The 12,882-nt window shown below is 32.0% G+C and overlaps 1 protein-coding gene across 1 annotated transcript in view; it reads right to left on the bottom strand.

Moving 5' to 3' along the window:
- Positions 1–2,244: 2,244 nt before the first annotated feature.
- The window catches only part of LOC309627938 (uncharacterized protein), a 279,828-nt gene continuing 269,190 nt past the window's right edge, over positions 2,245–12,882 (bottom strand). Inside the window, exon 2 of the mRNA XM_082390341.1 lies at positions 2,245–11,229. Coding sequence (XP_082246467.1) covers positions 11,156–11,229 — 74 coding nt within the window. The 3' untranslated portion in view covers positions 2,245–11,155. The remainder of the gene's footprint in view (positions 11,230–12,882) is intronic.

The raw sequence follows: 12,882 nt of genomic DNA, 5'->3' as shown, positions 1-12,882 counted from the left end.
ATTGGTCATGTGTAGACACATGCCTGACCTCTCACTAGATGTCAGTAGCACCCCTGTACTCCATCATGACAGACAAAAATGTATGTACTCATTGACAAATATCCCCTGGGAAGAAAAATCATATACCTCATCAAAGGATTCCTTTATTAAACTTTTTAAAGTCATCTGAATTGGATTCTGAATTTTACTGTGAGGCAGATCAATACATCATACTACTCTCTTCCACATTTCATACTCTTGAATAAGATTCTCACCTCTTTTAAAAATTATTCGTTATTATCTTCCCCAAAACTTCATTTTACCATTTTCCTGTTTTGAACTATCTAGTGGTTGTACTCCTTTGCATGTTTTAATTTTTCCATCATTTAAAATATTATTATTTAAACAGAAACAATAATAAAGAAATAACTATTCTTGGGTTCCTGTTTACTATCAGTGAGGTGCTCTATGATTGCCACTCAGTGAATATCAAATTTGGTGAATACCTTTCACTGAGTTGGATTTTAAGACCTATCCAATAAGGAATTTAAGTTGGATAAAAATATTGAATCCAATAAGAACGTAAGAATCTGCAAGTGGTTTTCTTTGGTGTGTTTTTAGTTTTAAATGTTGTAAGAAATTGTATGATTTTTAGCATCTAGTGTCTTTGTTTCTCTAGCCTGAGTCACCATGGTGATTTTTCTTATGAATCATTACCAAGTAATAAAGTTACAAAAATTTTCAGAAGCAATGGTAAATGCGTAATAAGTCACTCTATTACCATCTTACAATTGTAGACAGTCAATTTTAGAATTTGTCTAGATTTGAACATATAAAGCAGATTAGAATTTTTTAAGGAAAAAAATATGGATTATAATCACTAGCCAACTCTGTTCCTATCTAGGAAATTAAAACTACTTTGACTCAAGATTTCTCAGGCAAATAAAAGAACACTTTGAAAGTAGGTGTAAATTCTGTTAATTTTTGGCTTTTGAATTAGTGGCATATTTGATTATTATTTTTAGAAATAGATTCGTTATGTATAAACTTTTTTAACTTAAGTGAAGCTTAAGAAGTAGTTTCTTCAAGATGAGCATCAGTTTGAGAGAACCAAAAGAACCATAGACAAAAATGTATGTAGTCATTGTATGTATGTAGCAGAGAAGTAAATACCCATAATATATCTCCTTTTATATTATTCCAATATAAAAAATATTACACTAAAATGTAATAAGAGAAAGTATATCTGTTAACATAGAGTTATTTATTGAGTGTAATGTATGCGTCATTGTAAGTTCAAAGAATGGAAGGAAAAAAAGTGCTTATAGTATAACCATAAAAATCAACAAATATTCATATACATAAACAAGGGATGGTATGTGACTGTTCTGAATCCCAGGAGAAACCAGAATTCACTTCAAGTGATTCAAACAAAAAGGTTCTAATACAGGCATCCCTTTCACAGGCATAGGCAGACAAAGAAATAAGCAAGGGATTGTGAGGTAATAAATAATTAGCAATAGCAAAATCCAAAACTATCCCAGGGCTGAATGGGCACAAGGAAGAACTAGGGTTACTGGAGATGAGTGAGATCCGGAACTGTGGAGGAGGAGCAAAAGTCTAGGAGGGAAGCAGTAATTGCTTGAGATGCTGTGAGGAAATAGGAAGGGAGCAAAAAACAAAAACCCTTATACAAACGAAATTTTTTAAAAAATCTCTCTCTTCTCTGTACCTCCCATAACCTGCAGGTATATCCCACTGCTTGAACTTCTAGAAGCCAGCTGGTCGGAAATTCTTGTCATGTTATCCTTGGGATATAACCTTTTGGGTGCAGATTAAGGGAAAGAAAGTCAGAGGATGGGAGTATGGGGCAAATGGAGAATAACCAGCAGAGTACTTTGCCGATTTCTGGTGAATCTATAGATTTCTCCCCCAAATTTTGTATTTTTATTTAGTCACTTTGATGGTAATTTAGAAGGGATAGTAGTAACAAACAGTATCTTAAATGAGCTTGTAGAATGAGAAGAATTCTCTGCCCCGCCAACACACATTTTTAGTCATGAAAAAAAAGTCCTTATTCATAATTCCTTAAACCTAAGTTGAATGGAAGATTTATCAATGTCCTTTTTTTTCTTTCTTTGGAAAGAGCTAACATTACTATCTAATAATTGATCATCATGGTTTTTATGTTATGAACTCCACATTTTTAAGCATGTAGAATTTATACTAATGAGGTTTATATTTCACTTTCCTCCTTTTTAATTAAAAAATAACTAATATGTATGGAGGGCTTACTATGAGCCACATATTATATGAAACTTTATATACATTATTTAATTTAATCATATATAAGTGGTATTTCTGGTTTTCCCTTATCCCCATTTTATGGAAGAGGAAACTTCGGCTAACAATTGGCCAAGCGCTCATTATCATCAAGGGGCAAAGCTATTTCCTGAACAAAATCAGACTAACACAAAAGGTCACTTTCTTAACAATTATACATTCTTTTTCTCTCTTAAAAGTATCCACTTATCTAATTAGTATCCAGAGAGTTTTACTTAATTTGCTAATCTTAACCACAGTTATCTAAGATAAGTTTTATTAATTTAAAGGTGAAAAAACTTATAGTCCCAGAGAGATGACAGTACTTGCTAGTAAAACTTCATGGAATATATTATTGTCACTTTTTTTTTTTTTTTTACTATAATCTGTTGCCAAATATAAAATATTTGGCTGACAACACAAAAAAATCACTATAATAGATGCACATACCTTTCAAGAACCAGTGACTTTCTGGAGACTGGACAGTAGTGCTGTCCTAGGTCATATTCTGAGGGAAACCAAGTGTAAGAGTTTAGTGTCAGGATGTTTATTAGGAATAAACCATTGCTATCAATACCAAAGGGACAATGGAAAGGGAGCAAGGAAAAATACGGTGGGCCCACGAGCCTCAGCCCACCCCTTAGAAGCTCTGGAGTTGAAATGGCCCATCTAAGCTGTCTGGTGTTGAGAAAGAATGATGAACCCCTTATGCCCTCCTCTTTATGTCCCCCCATCAATCATTAGTTATATGTCACCCCAGGAAGGGCATGACCTTGAGCAAGGCACTGTCTGCAACAGAGACCATCCTAAAAGTTCTGATAGCTTAAGGTTGTCAGCAGACAGTATTCTAGAAGCCAGGGCAATATATTATTCCTTGAAGGGAAATCTGGGTTGTACCTCCCTATTTCCATCACAGATATATTTCTCTACTAAGATAAGCAAACTAATACTGACAATAATGAAGAGGATTTCTTTCTTCTTAAACTTGAGTACTTTTGTCCTAAAAGTACCAGATTATATGATGTGTCTGCACATTTGTATGTGTCCATTCCACCTATCTCCTTTCTAAAATTTACCTAATTCATTTATGTATCAGGATATGAATTCTTAAATTACTCAAACATGTCAGTAGCCAATTGCAAAAGTTCCTCTTCCTGCTTTCATAAACACCAACAACAATATAACTTTCATCTATACTCTTAACCTTTTTCCAAATGTGTGGTGGGTTTGTGGTAAATTTGCAGTTTGCAGACAAAGCTTCATTTATTGACTACCACAGTTGAGAATGTAACAGAAGACTGTTCTGATCATTGGAGCCTGAAAATCCTATGTATCACCATTAAAACTACAGGGTTTCTTTGCAGAAAAAGCTTTCCTTTCCTCTCTCTAGCCAGCTAACACAGAATGTAATTAGAACAGAGAAAAGAAATCTGAAGCTCAAACAAAAGCTGTATTGTTTTGAAGTTTAAAGGTGAGTTTGTACAAATATCAAAAACTAATTAAGCAGAACAGATGATATTTAACTACTTTGAAACTTCAAAAAAGGAAAATTGATTTTTATCTCATTGGATTAAATTACATTTTCATATTGATTGACACAAAGCCCTTCTGTTACTTCTCTTACAGACAAGGTAAATATGCTAGCTGCTATTTATTCATGAAACCCTATCTCTCAAAATTTCAGAGAATGTTACTCTAGCATTTTATTATTGAACAAATATTTTGACAGGTGATGATATTCTAGAAGATAAACAGAAATATACATTCAGCCACTTCCACTATGTAATTTAGTACTAGAAAATAAAGTGTAGAAGTAATGGAATATATTCACAGATCAATTCTACCTGTCTGATGTAGATTAAGAGCAATAGAATCAATACAGCTTAATTAAAACTTTGACCATTTAATATTTTTGTATTAAGTGCTAGCAGTTCAGTAATCATTTCAATTCATTTCATCTCACTTTCCCAAAGTTATTAAAAGGCTAAGTATAAAAATACATAAGCCCCATAGGAACATTAAGCTATCGGAAAGTTAAGGAAATTTTCCTAAGAAAATGGGGCAGAGAGGAGCATAAAAATATAAAAGGAATCTTATTCTCTAAACCACAACTCCCTCCAATAGAAAAACACCATTTTTAACTGATCCATTTGTTTTGGTTTGCATTTTGTTTTTGGAAAGTAAATAAGGTGATAAAATGCTTAGAAGGAAGGAGGAAGTTCAGTGAAACAACCAAAAGTTAATCTTGAAGAATAAAATAATTTTTATGACCATAATTCTAAGCTGTTATTGTACTGGTGGGAAATATGAGCTAAAACAGCATGGAATTTTGGGGGTCAGTAGAAAGGAATTGTAGAACCTCTGTGGAATAAAATCCGGAGGAGAAATGGAGCACATTGGGAAATAAAACAAAAACAAAAACAAAAACACACCCCAAAACAAACAAAACCTCATGAAAAAGTCATTGTTATAAGGAATTTTACTATTGTTCTAAATTGCATCCGTATTCACTCCTCAAACTAAAAGTTTGAATGGCCTTGCCTCTTAAAATGCGTAAAATTCAAGATACTTAATATGCCTTAAAAGTTAATAGATGATTTTACCTCTGACTACCTTTCTGATCTCACATCTTACCATTCTCCACAATAGTTTATTCTGTTCTAGCCACGCTACAGCCATTACAATTTTCTAAATGTTCCAAGTACACTCACAATTGAAGCCCATTGTAGCATCTGTATCCTCTATCCCAGATATCCACAAGGCTTGCTTATCACTACCTTCAGCTCTCTGCTCAATATCAAGGCAGACTTCCTTGACAGTCCTATATCAAATTTCACCACCCATTGTGACTTTTCTCATTTCGCTTTATTTTTTCACATTATCACGTTGTGATATAATGTTTATTGATTGATTTTTATTGTTATTGTCTATCTTCTCTCATAAAAATATCTTCTTCATGAAAGCATCTAGCCTTTTCTGTTTATTCTTGTATCCTGGCACATGAAGGAGATTTAGTAAATATTTACTGAATGAATGAGTGAATGAATGTATCTCCTTACCTCCCTGCAGAAGTTTTAGTATAAAATAAACTTTCATTTTTTCTTATGAAATTGTATGTCCCTCAGGAGATAGAATGAAGTATTAGTAGACCCCTAAGATAAATGCGGGGTGGCATCAGCTCATAGATGCTTCCATGGTAATTAATAAAGTAGTCAGTTACTCTGGGAGAGCAGAAAAGCATCTCATAGGGTTATTTATATCCTTGTGCTAGTGATGTACAGAAAAAGAAATTGAGGAATTTCATGTACTTATTACTTATTAAAATGATGGCTATGTATTATAAAGGAGTTTGGTTAGATCCCATACTTTGGAAATTATATAATATGGTTCAGGTAATATGTCTTTATGTGGATTTAATAGAAAGATAGAAACTAAGAGAACCAGATGGCCAGAAAAACCAGAAAAACTGCTTCCCAAAAGTATTCTTGTTCCCTGGTGGACATTTATCAGGAGTTGAAAAGCAAATGATTTGAGGCTGAAAATACTAGAAAGTGTGTAATTTCCTCTACATATGTTCAAAGAGCAATCATATCTGGTTTATCCCAGTCTGTTCTAAAAATAATCTACAGATTAACCAAGACAAATATTAAATTCCAGGCTACCTTTGCTACTTTTCTTTAAGTCTCTTAAAAAGTGTTTTTTGGTGTTTTTTTTCTAGAATAGCAATAAAAAATCTAGTCTTAATATTCTCCCAACTGTAAAAGGGTAAATTTGCTACTAGAAATACAGAAGATTCTTGGGAATTAAATTTCTCCTTCAGGCCACTAATGTGTCATTAAATGAGAATGAAATGAGAACAACTAAAAAAAGAAGAGACACTTTGTTCCGGGCCATGCCACTAAATCATTAGTCCCATACATCAAATAAAATGAAAATGTATCTAATTCCAGGACCATTAAGTTTTAACTGGTAATGTACTTTAGAAGAAATCTGAGAAAGGACTTTAATTTACCTCTGAATCTGAACCCTAAAACAAGCAAATCTTTGACATGTGAATTTCTCTGTTTACTATTATTTGCACATAGATTATATCAAGGTTTATCACATATTTAGTGCTTCAAAAAGCATGTGGAATTATTGAGTGAGCAAAGTCTATGTATAAGTTAATGAGTGTGTCTACTGGGAAAGGAATATATTTTAACTTCTGTTCTAGATTGCCAAGAACATTGAAAAGCTGAGACTGGCGATGCCTTTTTAGATACAACAACAAAGACACGATCAATGAAAGACGTAATTGATAATTTGGACTTCAATAAAATTAAAGACTTCTGCTTTGAGAAAAACATTATCAAGAGAATGAGAAGAAAAGCCACTTACTGGGAGAAAATGTTAAGCATATGAAAAGATTCTCCACATCATATATCATAGGGGAAATGTAAATTATGACAACAGTGAGATAACACTGCACATCTATTAGAATGGCCAGATCACTGACAATATTAAATGCTGGCCAGGATATGGAGAAACAGGAACTCTTATTCATTGCTGGTGGAAATGCAAAATAATAATATAATGCCACAGTTGGGCAGTTTCTTACAAAACTAAATATACTCTTAACATAAGGTCCAGCAATCACACTGCTTAGTATTTACCTACAAGAGTTGAAAAGTTATGTCTACATAAAACTATGCACATAGAAGTTTTATTCATAATTGCCAAAACTTGAAAGCAACCAAGATGTCCTTCAGGAAGTGAATAGATAAATAAACGGTGGGTCATCCAGACAATAGAATATTATTCAGCACTGAAAAGAAATGAGCTACCAAGCCATGAAAAGACATAGAGGAAGCTTAAATGCATAATACTAAGTGAAAGAAGTCAATCTGAAAAGGCTACATACTGTGTGATTCCAACAATAAGACATTCTGGAAAAGGCAAAACTATGGAGATAATAAAAAGATAAGTATTTGCTGGTGGCGGAGTGGGGCATAGAGATGAATAGGCAGAGCAGAGAGGATTTTTAGAGCAGTGAAAATACTTTGTATATTCTAAAGGTAGATATATGTCATTATACATTTGTCCAAAGCTACAGAATATACAATGCAAGAATGAACCCTAAGGTGCACTATGAACTTTGGGTTATTAGGATGCATTGATATAGCTTCATCCTTGGTAAAAATTTACCATTCTGGCAAGTAATGTTAAATATGGGGGAGGTCACGCATGTGTTGGGGCAGGTAGTTTATGATGAATATCTGTACTTCCCTCTCAATTTTGTAGTAAATGATAAATCTCTGTACCTCCTTCTCAATTTTGTAGTAAATCTAAAATTTCTCTGAAAAATAGTCTTTAAAAGAATAAAATAAAATAAGGTCTTTTTTTAAAAAGTTGAGACCATTTTATTCATGTGAAAAACTAAAACTAAAACACAACTGAACATTTTGAATAAATTTCTTGAATGAAATGAATAAAGAGATCTGGCCTGATATTTCAAGTGAGATTTCTCTAAGATGTTTACAGCAAAACCTAATTAAGAACAGTGGCAATTACATTTCAAGTTATCAGATTTCCACTATGATCATATATCATAGTGGAAAAAATGTTAAAGTTGCAAAGGGGTGGTCTAAACCAATAATATTTCTTAAAATGTGATCCGTAAATTACATGCATAATGTGTAACTTGGGAGACTTTTAAAAATTCTGACTTGTAGTCCAATTCTACTTCTAGTCTGCTATTAGGAGAGACAAAGTTATTCTGTATTAACACACAATGCCCAAATCACAGTTGCTTGGAAAAAGAAAGATTATTTTACACATCTGACATGTTTCATATGGTCATCATATGAGGGGAGACCTCTGCCCCAGCTTAATGTGAGAGGAGAACAAATCACTTTTAAGTAAACATTTTAGCCCTGAGTGCCACCGTTGTCACATCTGGTTGGTTAGAACCAGTCATCATATCACATAACTTTAAGTGGGTAAAAAGTATAAATCTCCTGTCTCTGGAAAAGAGAAAAGAGAAACATTGGTGAAACCACACCTATAGAGCCCACATCTCTGGATAAGGGAGCCAAAAATTCTTTCTTGAAAAATTTTTTAACAAGTTCCATAAGCACAGGAAATTTGATAACCACTGATCTGAATCAGCTTCTACTGTAAAGGTGTTAGAGAAATTTGACTTGAATTGGATCCCTTTACTCATATAATTCAGTAGTTCAATTCTAAATATTCAGTTCTGTTTCAGTTTGTCACATAAATGTAATGGTCTCCTAACTTTCAATGTCCCTATCAATACAGAAGTTTTCCTGGTTTATAACATTAGCATGTAACAGCAGAAAAATATAACATTCATTCATTTTTCATTCTGCTGATGAACTGCCTAAAATGTTTTAGTAAGAAAGTAAGTGGCAGAGGAAATACATATCTGTTTATGAGGTTCCTGAAAAAATAAGTTATTTACACAGCATAGTATCTGTGACATGGTCATCTTAGCTACCCCAGTAAGTTGAGGATCTCATTCTCCCAATTTTGAGATTTTACATTTATTTTTACAGAGTTGTCTCAGGAGTTGAAATTAACAAGAAACCAAAGTGTTTTGTTTTGATTTACATATCTCCTAGACCTGAATACTAGAACTAAATAGAACAACCAAACAATTTAGGCTCAGTAAGAAACAGGACCCTTTGATAATTCAGTGCCATCTGGAAAATAATATAATGAGTCTGCTAATAAATATGTAAAGAAAACTGCAAAAAGTGTCAAGTGACTATCAAAAGGAGCCTCATATAAATCTGCCATTAGTTAAAATGAATAAGAGAAGAAGAAAATACTGTATGAAAACAGCTTTATGTGAACCACCAGAGGAGATTAAAAAATTTCGTGACTTGAGGCATTTTTCTCTCAGTGAAGGGAACAGCACATCATACTGATTTTTTGATTGAGCCATTTGACAGGCTAGATGGCAGGTCACAGCTGAAAAGACAGCTGGTGTTAGGCATTACCCATCATTCATATGACAAAAAAGTACTGTGAGCTTAACTTTGCAGTGCTCAAGCACTTGCTGATCAGGTTCTGTACCTAACATTGTATCAGAAAATAGAACAGGGTGTTTTCATGGAGTGAAATTGAGTATGTCCACATCACATGTGGGATATTTTGTGTTAGGTTGTCAGAATCAAGTTTCCCTCAATGACTTGACTAATGCTGACAATCAGTTGAATAATTCAGATACTACTTAATATGAATGAGGAGAGAATATTGAGGTATCCAATTTAATTAATTTAATTAACCTGATGATTGTCAATTTTCCACCTCAGTTTATTACTTTATGTGGGCAATTGTAGTTCAGTGAACACTAATTTCTGAATCATGAAAATGAAAACACATACATTAAAAGAGAGAGAGATTGGCATATAATAAAATTTTTTTACTGAAATTGACAATCATTTTTATCCTTTACATTTTGCTTGAGAATTTTAGTATATATATTCATTGATTAATTTTTTTTACTTATTTTTGTTTTTTCAAACATAGGCCAGAATGTAGAGAACATTTTAGCTAAAAAATATTTTAAGGGCTGTTTGATACTTTTACCTGGAATAGAATAAAGCCATAGTTTATATAAAGGATACGAATATTGTTTATAAAGCATATTTAAAACAATAAACATGGTTTATTATCAGTTATTTTCTTCTTTAGGTTACCCTTTTTATAGTTTTCAACAATAAACAAAGGAAGACACAATGGGTTTTTTTCTAACTTGAGTTTTCAAATGAATAGACAGTTAAACAAGCTGTCATATATTGTCGTACATTGTCAAAATTTGGAACAAATAAAATCTATTTTATGACAGATATGGAGATATAATTTTAATCATACATGGAGAAAACATATATAACACTTCAGAGAAGAATAAAACATGCATTTTGTAGCTGAACATTATTCATATTTTAATCAATATTTAATGCAACTATCTGACATTAATTCTATATCTTTGTATCATATAGAAGCAATTGCAATCAATACATCTATATTTTACTTAGTATGTAAATATTATTGTTTATAATTATGAAGAGAGTATCCACTCACATTTGTTGATTAGATGATTAATTAAAAATATATATAACTATGATAGAGATATTAATGTTGTAATTAGAAAAAAAATGATAACATTAATTTCCAGTTCTTAGCAATTACTAGTGCATACTAAAACCATGGGTATTAATGTTTGATTTAGAGTTACTTTGAGAGTCTGTTAAAGAAATTAATCAAATCTATTTTTGCACTATGAATCTGGGATAGTTTGAAATAACATTGGAAATTGTTATTTAGTTGTAAAAGTCTTTCTAGTTCTTCTTTTCCTACAGTCTCAAGATTTGTAATTAGCTTTCCTCATTTTCATGTGCATGAAGACAAGCTCCCCTCTGATGATAATGCCAGAGAGCCAGTTTTGGGGTGTGTAGATGAAATATTAAAGTTAGTTTGGACTGAAATGTGTACAGCTCTCATTAATGACATTCTAGCAAATTTTAGTATGATATTATTTCCTCTAGGCAAGTTGTACTTTGGAAAGGTGTTCTGGAAATCCTGAGAGACACATCCTTCTGTCTCACTGAATTCCACTCCTGCTGCTACACAAAACCTTATTTTTATTATTACTACTATTATTAATCCCTTTTCACTAACTTAATCCCTTTTCACTAACTTGTCTCTATGTACATCAAAAATGAGTAGGGTATTTAAGTAATAAAAGTGACCAGACAACCGAGAGTATTTATCTTAAATACTACCGATTGTTTACTTAAAGTGTTATTCCTCTTTGTAGTTGTTGATGTTTTTGTTGTTGTTATTGAATTCATAAACCCCTTGCTTTTCTTCTGCCATCCTCAAAGTGCATTAGTTGAGTCTCAAAACGATAACACCTTGAAACTAAAAAGAGAAATAATTAAAGTTTTAAAAATTTTTAAAAATTTTGAAACAAGTTTAAACTGAGAGAAAAGTTGCAAGCATAGTACAAAAAACTCCTGATAATCTTCATTGAGATGCGCCTATTCTAATATTTTGCTACATGTGAGTTATTCTCAATCTATCTCTTTCTCTCTTTTATACATATGTGTGCATGTATACATAGATATGTAAACATAGAACCACATATATGTGTATTTTTACCATTTTACCATTTTTAGAACCACTTGAGAATAACTTGAGAGCATCATGACACCTTTCTCCTAAATACCTCAGTATATATTTAAGATAAAAACATTATTTATATAATTATAATAAAACTATCAGAGCAGAAAATTTTATATTGATGTAATACTATAATCCAAAATATAACTTTACTCACATTTTGCCAATTTTGCCCAAAATTACCCTCTTAGAATGTTTCTCATCCAAGATCACACACCGAATTTACTTTTCACTTTTCTTTTATCTGCTTTAATCTTAATTGATTTATCAGTTATGTTTTGTCTTTCAGAACTTTCATATTTTTAAGATTGTGGACCATTTATTTGTATAACATCCCTTAGTTTTGGTATGTCTGTTTATTCCTTATCATTTCATTCAGGATATACATTTTGGACAGTAATGCTATAGAAGTGCTCCTTCTTTAGTGCAACATAGCAAGAGGCATATAATATAGGTCTGTCCCATACTGGTGAAGTAAATTTTGATCACTTGTTTAAATAGCATCCTCCAGATTTCTCTCTCTATAGAAACTACTTAGTTGAGGAATAACTAAGTAATAGGAATGGGGTTATAATTTGAGACAATGTAAATACCCTGTAAACCACCAAACTTTTGGTTGTTAGTTTTAATATCCATTTTTCCATAATCTGTCATTACCATAATTGTTGCAAGATAATGATTGTCCTTTTACGGTTATTAGTTAATATTCTGCTGTAAGGGAAATATTTCCTTCTCTCCTATTTTAAAAAAATTTATATGATAGACAAAGAATCTTATTGGATTAAAATCCATTGCTATAACTATTTATGTTCATTCCCATATTATCCCAGTTTAGTCAATGTAAGCCCATTCACTCTAGCTCCTTTGAATTTTTGATACATCTCCATCATTTTCTGAGGATTTCTCTATTTAGTTCTTATTTTTGCCACAAAAAGATACTCCAAACTTATCTGTGAACTTTTTCTGCCCTTTCCCTGGAATTATCAATTTCTTTAAGAGCCTGATTCTGTATATTGGATAGTGGTATTTAGAAACTAATATTATTTCAAGAAGTCTAATTTAAAATCTATTTGAAAACCATCAATTTTATACACTTTAAAAATTTTTTGTAACATAGAATTACAATATGTTTACCAACACACACACAAAAATCACTTAACCTTTAGAAATATAAAACATCCAATATTTATTTATAAAAAAAGACAGAATAGGAATCAGTCATTTTCCTAGCACAATGAGATTTAGAGAACTATACATGTTACCTTATTAGAAAATAATTAATTTGCAAATGCATTAACTAGTAATGCCACAATGGAAGATGGATCTAATTTTACAGGTAGATGTGTCACAAAGTTCCTATTTAGAGATAATAATAAAAATAAAAATATATTT

The sequence above is a fragment of the Balaenoptera borealis genome (genome assembly GCF_965194805.1).
Source record: "Balaenoptera borealis genome assembly, chromosome: 4".
Taxonomy (NCBI): Eukaryota; Metazoa; Chordata; class Mammalia; order Artiodactyla; family Balaenopteridae; genus Balaenoptera; species Balaenoptera borealis.
The sequence above is the reverse complement of the archived record's forward strand: the minus strand, read 5'-3'. Positions and strand labels throughout refer to the sequence as shown.